At 40.9% G+C, this 9,749-nt stretch overlaps 2 protein-coding genes across 2 annotated transcripts; one reads left to right on the plus strand and one right to left on the minus strand.

The window, feature by feature from the left end:
* Window positions 1-768: 768 nt before the first annotated feature.
* On the plus strand, window positions 769-2,593 carry utp23 (UTP23 small subunit processome component). The gene is made up of 3 exons (XM_070922271.1): window positions 769-1,040; window positions 1,136-1,310; window positions 1,872-2,593. Exons 1-3 carry the CDS (start codon window positions 853-855, stop codon window positions 2,280-2,282), a joined length of 774 nt encoding a protein of 257 aa, XP_070778372.1. The 5' UTR covers window positions 769-852; the 3' UTR covers window positions 2,283-2,593.
* Window positions 2,594-4,231: 1,638 nt separating this feature from the next.
* On the minus strand, window positions 4,232-9,362 carry rad21b (RAD21 cohesin complex component b). Its single transcript, XM_070921950.1, has 13 exons — window positions 9,219-9,362; window positions 8,819-8,948; window positions 8,281-8,380; window positions 7,619-7,725; window positions 7,242-7,451; window positions 6,737-6,859; window positions 6,474-6,602; window positions 6,104-6,327; window positions 5,811-5,967; window positions 5,306-5,451; window positions 5,020-5,178; window positions 4,789-4,869; window positions 4,232-4,423 (listed from the first exon to the last, which is right to left on the minus strand). The coding sequence occupies exons 1-13, from the start codon at window positions 9,360-9,362 to the stop codon at window positions 4,232-4,234; spliced, it is 1,902 nt and encodes a 633-aa protein (XP_070778051.1).
* Between the last annotated feature and the right edge of the window lie 387 nt (window positions 9,363-9,749).

Below are 9,749 nucleotides of genomic sequence, written 5' to 3' on the forward strand. Positions count from 1 at the left end.
GGTGATACAGTAGAACCTACCTTAAAGGATGGATTTGCAAATTTTCAAATCTGAATATAATAGTCAGTTGCCTATTTGAACACTGAAACAGGTTTTGCTTGCTAATCACTCCTGAAGAGATCTGTTCTCAAATCAATGTCTCATACATACTAAAAACACAGTAACTTGAATGATCTCCACTTAATTTGATTACCTCATTACCTTACCTTGCATATGAGCAGAAAAAACTATTATAACAAGCAAATTTGCAGTATTATTATATATTCTATAATTTTGACTCAAAATTTGAACAAAGCATCCCATCATTTCTTTCCTTCACTTTTTCTGTCAATATTTTTGTTTTTCTGGCCAAAATGGCCTTCAGTAATTCTATGACTTATGTATATATTTATTACACTATATCGTGATATATATATCACTAATAACTAACATAGTAGTTACTTGAGTATTTAAAAAAAAAAAAAATATTAAGTTCATAAATACATACATAAATAAACATTAAAAATCTAAATAATATTTAGCCACAGGGCAACATAATAAAACAAATCAAAATGAACGGTCGGATCGTTTCTTAAACAGCCGGAACCTTCGTCGTATATTTTGTTTCCGCCCGGAGTCATAAGAAGTAGGCACTGCAAGCGTGTTGTGTACACTGGAAATGTCCATGCTGAAGTACCTGATAGTGACAATTTGAACATTTGTATGAAAGACGTCCTTAAAACGAGTCAACTGATCTAACCGGAAGAAACATCGTCAGCTGAACTGTAACGGACATTTTAACGTCACTAACGGTTATTCGTATATTCTGAGGAGGATTTTTAAAAACAAGCCACTCTTTACCTACCAGCTACCATGAAGATCAAGCGACAGAAACAAGCCAAGAAAACCATAAGTTTCTACAAATACAACTTCAGCTTCAGGGAGCCCTTTCAGATCCTCATTGATGGGACTTTTTGTCAGGCGGCTTTGAAAAACAAGATTCAGATTAAAGAGCAAATGCCCAAATACCTGATGGGGGAGGTGCAGCTCTGCACTACAAGGTGAGTAACTTTACTTACTATATGTACAGGTTAAACGTCAGTATCCTATCATATCCAATAACCCATTATTTACTGCTGTCTGACTGTATTCTCAGCTGTGCTCTGAAAGAACTGGAGACTCTGGGAAAAGAGCTGTATGGAGCCAAAATCATCCTGCAGAGGTTCCAAGTGAGGAGATGTCCCCATTTCAAGACCCCTGTCCCCGCTTCAGAGTGTCTGCTGTCCATGCTGGCAGAGACAAACCCACACCACTACTTCGTCGCTACACAGGTAAATATATGAGATCATACACAGACACACACCACCCAGAGGAAAAATGAAATGAGATATACTGACTGGAAATGGACTAGATATTAGCAACACATCTACAGCAGACAATAGATGTTAGCTCATCACTCAATGAGTTTTTACTTGCACTCAGCTTATTAGGTCCATCTAGCTAAAACTAATGCAGTCTAATCAGAATCAGGTTTATTGCTAAGTATGTATAGAGAAAATCACCTGATGAGATGCTGCTTCATTTTAAGGAGATATCAGTCAAAACGTTTGGGAGCCAACTGCCACAAAAGCACGAGTATCAACACTGATTTAGAGATTTGTTTTCTGCCCTCAGGACTTGCAGGGGGTGCTGCTTGTTAATGAACCCCTGGACCTCCTAAACTAGTGGAAGCCAAGTTAAGGACAGTTAAGGACTTGTCATATAATCATTTGCAAGTCTAGAAAGAGACGTTTCTTAGGGCAAACTAAATTATGGCCAAATAGAGTACTATTGATGTAACTGTGGGAAGTAACTGACATGTATAAATTTGTCATCCCCTGTGTGTTCTCCAGGACCACTCAGTTACTGCAGGCCTGAAGAAGATCCCTGGCGTCCCTCTGCTCTACATCATCCTCAACACCATCGTGCTGGACAAGCCCAGCCAGACGTCCCTCGACCACGTCCAGGCCGTCCAGCTGGGAGAGCTGGTCAGCCCGGCCCAGCAGCAGAGCATCCGCAGCCTGAAGGAGGAGCAGGGCATCGGCCAGAAGGACGGAGAGCGGCGGGGGAAGAAGAGGAAGAGGAAACAGAGCAATCCTAACCCTCTGAGCTGCATGAAGAAGAAGAAGAAAGGCGTGCCGACACCGCCGCTGAAGAAGAAGACGACGACAGAGGAGGGGGAGAAGAGGAAAAGAAGTCGAAACAAGAAACAAAGGACGGAGGGAGGAGACAACACGTCTGCTACTGCGGTTACAAATACATAATACAGCAGGAAGACAGAGACTTCAGCCTTTTTGTTTCATGCTTAAATATTATTTGTCAAAGAGGTTCAGGTATATATAATCCCAATCTAAAATAATTACATTCTACATTTACTTCGTTTTCACAGAATAAATGCACAAAATGCCAATTTAAAATACTCACTGGTATTTGTTTTATTTTGAAAAAATTTGCAACAGTTTCCAGGACTCAGGACTTACAGGCATGGGACTGAAACTGTTCAGAGACATAGTAATATTTTTGGAATTGAGAAGATTTGTCTCGGCTTTTATACAAAATAAAAAGGCAGGTTTACAGGCACATGGTTTAAAACGATGCAATACATGATATACAGTTTATATGGAAGTGGATCGATGCTTTTAGCTGTCTTTGAAGAAGCACAAGGAAGAAGTGTAGTCACAATGACTCGGTGGTCTGCTTGATTTTACTGTATGATTTTTGATTATTAAATTCAGTCTGTTGTATTTTCTCGTACGAGGAGTTTAGAGTCCAAACGACAACGTTCATAACAAATATGTCCATTTACACTTCACTTGATTGTTATCAAGTCATTCTTTAGATTAAAAATCAATTTCTTTTAAATAAAAAAACAATTAATTCTCTTGTTATATATTACATCAATAAATAAATACTGAAGAGTATCTACTTGATTTATACAGCAAGTTAAGTTACTGTGGAGGAAGTGACACTGTTAGAGCACAACAACTGAAAAGTCTTAATTATCAAGACTACAATAAGTTACTCACTCGTAACTAAATGATTATTCACATAGAAAAGGGACATTTGATAAATTGAACCTTTGTCACATACTTAGTCATTTTATGAATAAAAGAGCAACACGGTAATAAAAATTGTAGTTTCTGGAGCAATTCCACTGATAAAATATTTCAGGACAGCATGCATGTATCGCAGACCACTGATGTTTACATCATCTATGGGCTGAAACTCTGAAGCTTTTTTTTAGAAGATGTGCCCTAATTCCAGAGTACATACTAATTATATACAGTATGCACTATTTACTAATCTCCCAAGTTAGCTTAATTTATTTCCAGCTGCGAGCATCTCCTCTATTTCCTTTGTGAATTACACTGTAGGAGAACAGCACACTCTAAAATCAGGTGTTTTTTAGTATGCATATTGAGTGTTTTGTGTATACTACTATACACTACAAATCCTGCTTAGAATGAATATGTAGTATGGATTTCGGACACAACTATAGTTTTGCTGACTCTCAAACAGTCGATGCAAGCAAAGCATTTGCAAAAACAACTACTTGGGAGTTTGTAATGCTGAAAGTGCAACACTACTGTTGTATAATGATTATTTGCTGGTTGAGTCTGCAAATCACTACTGTAGTTACTGTTTAAATGTACTCTTGCAGAGACTGGATATAGTGCATGCTCCTTTTGGGTAATGTCAGTGTACATGTGAACCCTCAGATGAGAACTTTTTCCTGCAGTAGTGGGACAGATGAGTCTCCAAGTGACATGGTTGATTGAGTTATCACTGTAAACATATCTATAATATACTCCCTTTAACTTTGGTGCCATGCCAGTGCAACACAACAGCTTCTGGAGGGAAGCAGTAAAATGAGTAGACAGCAACTCCAAACAAAACGGGAACACACAGTGCTCACTTTATTTAACTTAATAAATAATAATAAATAACAAAAAGGAAAAGTGTTCATTGTTTGGAGTTGCAGTCCTCCTCCTCCACACTTCTTTCAAGAAAGACACCTCTTAATAATCCAATCATGTTTCTCCTCTTTCCTCCCACCACTGCTTGACATCAAAATACTGAAGACAGATAAGACGCCATCATACACGAAACTCAAAAAGATAAATAAAACTTTGATTAAATTAACAGACAGAGAGTGTTGTGTTGCAGATAGCACAGAGTAATTTTCCCTTTTTAGACTGTAAAGGTGAGTTTTCTAGATGATGTGGAAGCGAGGTCCGGGCGTAGCTATGATGTCACTGTACGGCTCCTCCTGAACGAGCTCCACCGCCTGCTGCTTCTTCAGAACCAGGAAACTGTAGAACTTAGCAGCTGCCTGCTTCTTGTTGTTGTTCCTGCACAGATCCAGCAGGCTCACGGACTGGGCACCTGTTTTGGCCATTACCCTCTGTGGCAAGATGAGAGACAGAGAGTAAACGTTTCTTTCATTTAACAAAATAGACCCCCAAAAACATATGAGATGCATCAAAGTATTTCTGCCTTAATACACACAGCTGTGGATTTGACTAAATAAAACAGTAATAAAATTGTTATCAAATTAAAATAAGTAAAAACCCAATTTAACATAAGCATCTTTTCTTTTATGGTAATGCGGGCAAAATTCAGTCAATACATAAAAGTACATTTGTTACATTTGTTTATGGTTTTAACTTGAGATATAAAAATGATTTGGGATGTGACCACTGTGACAAGTTGTAGCAACAAGATGTCATCCTGTTCCTCTGGTTCTTCAAATAAGATGCGTATACATACCTGGAGGCCATGGAGCATCTGCTGGGTTCTTTTGTTCCACCTCCTCTCCTCCTGGTCCTGGTCTCCCTGCACCTCGTCCTCCTGACACAGAAAAACACAGTTACAGACACTAATACAGACTACCTACTGTAGAGTCCATGCTCTGTTAACTTACCCTGAATAAATACATAAAAAGGGGTGTGAAAAACTAATATCTAATAAAAGTGTACTGTGCAGGTTTTTGCGGATCACCTCTTCATCAGAGTCGTCATCGGTCTTCTTCTTGTCTTTGTCGCCAAGCAGGTCCAACTCTATCAGCTGGCTGATATTAGTGGTTTCCTCTGGGGGCAGATCCACATTGGATGCCTCCAGCTGCTCGGATACATTGGAGGCTCTGGACTCGGACTGCGGCTGTTGTTGCTGTTGCTGGTCCAAAGCTCCCATCTAGAGAAACGAGTGTAGGAGGATACAGAGATAGATGGTAGTTAGTGGAGCTGTATATTCAGACACTACTACTAAGGGGGACATCTGTACTCACAGGCAGGGCCGGTTCTGTGTCCTGGGCTTTGCGTTTGAGGGCAAGTTGGGAGGACGGGGGGGGCATGACCGACTCGTCCAGCGTGGTCCTGCTGCCTTCCACAGCCGAAGTCTGCAGAACACTGGCCTCTTCCATGATGGTCTGGTCTGGGGGACAAATGAACATACTGTTAAAAAATCGTCATCGTCACTGAGAGCATTTGTGGGCCTCTGAAATTACACAACCTCTTTTTTTTAGCAATTTTCCTCAAGGTCAGTTGATAACTCTCCTTTAAGCATACTGGTCTAAATTAACACTGGTGGGTAAAATATGGGCTCAATAATTATATTTCAAATCGTCACCACTTTTGCAACCCATACACACTGCTATTGTCTAACAGCCACCTTACGAATTTCATACCAAGCCATAAACAACCCAAATTGAAGCACAAGTCCAACCCACACCACAGAATAGAAGAAGTGTAATGCATACAAATTTTAATATCGATACTGTTTCTGTTTCTTACCCATGATGTCTCTCTGCTGGTGTCCTGCTGTTTCCTCTCTGGGCACATCCGGGTTCTCCAGATCCTTGAGGAACTCATCCAGACTGTCAGCCTCTCCTCCTTTCCTCCTCTTCCTGAGCTCGTCTGGTACCAGTGGAGTCAGACACCTTGTAAACATCTAGAGAGAGAAGAGGAGAGAAAGCAAAGAGGCAGATAGAGAGAACATGCAGAAAGATACAGTAGTTTCATTCTTATTTCAGTGCTACTTTGTACACGTATCCCTGAATAACTGTGCATCTCTAACATTATGTTACCTTAAGCAGCCTAGCATTCCAGAGAGGCTGAGCAGGGAGAGAGAAAAGCTTCTCGACTCCTCCGGTCTCCTTCCACATCATCAGCTTCTTGGTGGGGGGTGCCAGATCCAGGGTGGTGACAATGTCGGAGTAGTCAGACAGCTGTGCACGGATGGTTTTACTGTCTAACTCCTTCACGCTGTCCACAATCAGCTTCCTCTTACGCTTCGCCTTAGTCTCCTTCACTGCAGAGAGATGAATCAGCTCAGTAAACAAAAATAGCTCTGATATTTGGAGCAAAAGCAACATTTCTATAGAAACACATTGTTCTTGTGTAGACAAGAAAATGGAAATTAAAAGGGATTGAGGAATGCTAAGGGTGTCTCATTACCTGTGATGTCAATAGGCTCCAGTGCGAAGGTTTCTTCCTCGTTGTGAACCAGGGTGGTCTGTTCTGTCTGGTCTGCCATGGTTGGTAGGGGCTCTGTTGGGCCTGAGTCTGGGCTATCTGGGGCTCCCGCTAACAACACACAATCACACCATGTTGGATATATATGTCATGACGTGTAGGCAACTGTGTTGTCATTTCAATCGTATGCAACCAAAGCTATAGTAACACCATATAAAAATGCTGAGGTTATTTGTGGAACTGACCTGAGAGAGCATCAAAGTCGTCCTCATCGTCTCCGTGGTCCTGAGGCATCATCACACTCTCTGTGATGGCGGGAGGGTCGTCAAAGATGCCGCCTCCATCCTCGTTACTCAGCAGCTTGTCCACTACACAGAGAGATGAGGTCATTCAATTATCACAACCAAGATAATTCACTTCAATTAACAGTCTGTCCAAATGAGAGGGTGAGTGTGGCACTCTATCAGCATTGTTTACAGCATTCAAAAAACTAAAAAGCTTTATGGTTTGTAAAATAACCATCACTAATCATTTCTAGTGACAAAATATTTAATAATCACTGCATAAAAAACCACAGGAACCTGCTAAAACACCAAATGTGAAACGTCGAAAAAATCAGATGAAAACTGTGGGCAGATACATGTCATGCTCTCATTATCTATCTATTATTACTTGCTAATGCTAACATTATTGCATCTATCTCACCATTTAACTGCAGTGTCAGTGCCTATAATATTGACAGGATCCTACCCAGCATGCCGCCCTCATTGCTCTCCATGGGGTTGTCTCCGAAGTCGTCCTTGTACTGGTCATCGTACTCCAGGTGGTTGGACTTGTCAGCCATCGGGTTAGCTCCACCCTCAGCCTCCAGCAGCAGGTTGGAAGCTGATGCTCCCATAATGTCCACCTCGAACGCATTCTCCTCCCGCATCATCTCCCGGTCGTCCATACCAAAGTCAGCTGCACAACACAAATGTGTCTTTACAGTTTATAGTGTGGGATATGGCCAAGTGGAGGAAGTCACTGTCAACTAACAACGAAAAGTACATCAGGTGTTCAAACTGTCCTAAATTTCTAGCATGACCTTACTGCACAAAAGCATGCACGCTCAGAGGAAAGATGCCTACCAAAGTCATTGTCCTGCAGCAGGTTGAGGTTGCCCACCTCCTCTCTCATGGTGATCTCCTCCACTCTGCTCTGGTTCAAGTTGAACTGCTGAGCAACGTCAATATCACTGTACAAAACACACACACAGTCAATATCTAGCTTGTATTTATAGAACTTCTCTTCAAATGGTTTTTTTTTTTTTGAGAGCAGTGGAAAAGAAAAATGTGCTGCTAAAATATATTCACGATTCGATGCTCACTCAACACCTTCCAGCAGTTCTTTTATGATGACGTGTTTGTCAGTTCACCTGTGTTGTCTCTTGTAACATTCATTAGTGAATATCTGATTTCCCAGAATGTAGAAATGGTTTGTACGTGCAGGTAGAGAGCAAGAGTGAGAGCCATCATAAGAATTCTTCCAAGTGAAAAAAGAAAACATACATGATTCTACAATATTTATGAATAATCAATATGATAGGCAGAAATAGCCTAGAAAGAAAATGGAAATTGGTGTTTTTGGACAAGAAAAATGTCTGGTAATACATGTTGTTGGGCGCCCTGGTGGTCTACGGATTAAGGTGCCGACCATGAACCGCAAACTCCCAGTTGACGTTTTTTTTCCTGTCATCTACTCTCGTCTACTGCTGGGTATGTAATAAAGGCACAAATTAAATGTGACTCACTCTAGGTCTGGTAGTGGCTGATCAAAATCATGGAACTCTTCAGGCAGCGTGATAGCGTTGTAGGCCGCTTCTCTGTTCTCCTCTGGAAGATCCACCACACCTGAAATACCACAATGTAAAGAGTTACAACATCTGACATATCTCAAGTGGCGGAAATGAACCAGGCTTAGTTCAATAATATGTATATAAATACAAGCAGTTTTAAGAAAGATCCTAAAATGGGTGGAAAAGTACAGAAAACCGAGGACAGATGGATATATTGGTGAGAAAAAATTTATGATAATTTCAACTCAATTTTGGGTATATAGGAGGAAGATGAAGGAATCAATTTGTGTATTTATACCGTATATGTACAGTAGTATATACAGTAATAAGTATTGCATGTAGGTGTGTGTACATGCACTTTCTCTGTTTCTTTAAGTTTAACTTGCTGCATGCTCTCGTTTTAGATGTAAATATGTAAAAACTCTGAATGATGTCATAATTATACTGTAGAAAAAGCTCAGTTTTGACTTATAAGTTACATTTTGTCCCTAACCTGGTCTAAATGCCATCTTGATCTTGATGAAGGCCTCGTTACAATCTGCCAGCAGGTACTTGGCCTTCCTGTGGTAGATCCTCACCACCCCCAGCAGCAGATGCCCTGATGTTCGTAACGCCATTTTCACCTGTAAAATAATAAAAAGGTATGTGTAGAAATAATCAGTGATGATGTTGTAGAATAAATCTGCAGCTTTTTAAGTAAATTTTGTGTCACTACTATGAAATGGCAAATCAGCCTGTCTTCTTTTTTTTTTATCAGTCTGTCTTACAATTTATAAAATGCTTAATGTGGTCTCATCAATGGTGCATCAAGTAACAACATTATGACAGTGGTTGTAGATCAACGCATAACAAAAAAGGACAATTAAAAACTGTGAAAGGCCCTGAGAAACGACCTTGGGTGAGATGATGCTCTCCACGCTGCTCTCAAGATTGCACTCAAACACATGTGCCTTGGTCAGCTTCTTGTCCCAGTGGGCCGCCAGCCAGATTTTGGCCAGCGGCCCACGTTTGCTGAGGACAAAGTGGGCATAAAACATCCTCTCAGCGCCTTCTCACCGCAAGGGAAAGGGGAACGGGGGAGGCGTCAAGCCTGGAGAGAGGAAACAACACAATGGGAGAAACACAACATACTGTATATGATTGAAAGCACAACTCTGAAAGCAAAGCATGGCAGTTGAAAGGACACTTTCATTGTGTTGTCTGAGCTTTTGTAAGCACACTCTTTGAAGATTCAGACATGGTTGTCTAGCTCAATAGGAGTAGTGACAGCAGTTCATAGCAGGACTGATTAATTGAGACTTCTCTAAACCATTACCTGGTATGGCAACAGCCCCAATCAGGACCTGCACAGCCCTGCAGATTGTGGTGTGACTGGATGAGTGTAGCATCATCTCAGCACTACCCACTTTGTTGTACATTTACTC

The sequence above is a fragment of the Enoplosus armatus genome, chromosome 16, assembly GCF_043641665.1.
Source record: "Enoplosus armatus isolate fEnoArm2 chromosome 16, fEnoArm2.hap1, whole genome shotgun sequence".
Taxonomy (NCBI): Eukaryota; Metazoa; Chordata; class Actinopteri; order Centrarchiformes; family Enoplosidae; genus Enoplosus; species Enoplosus armatus.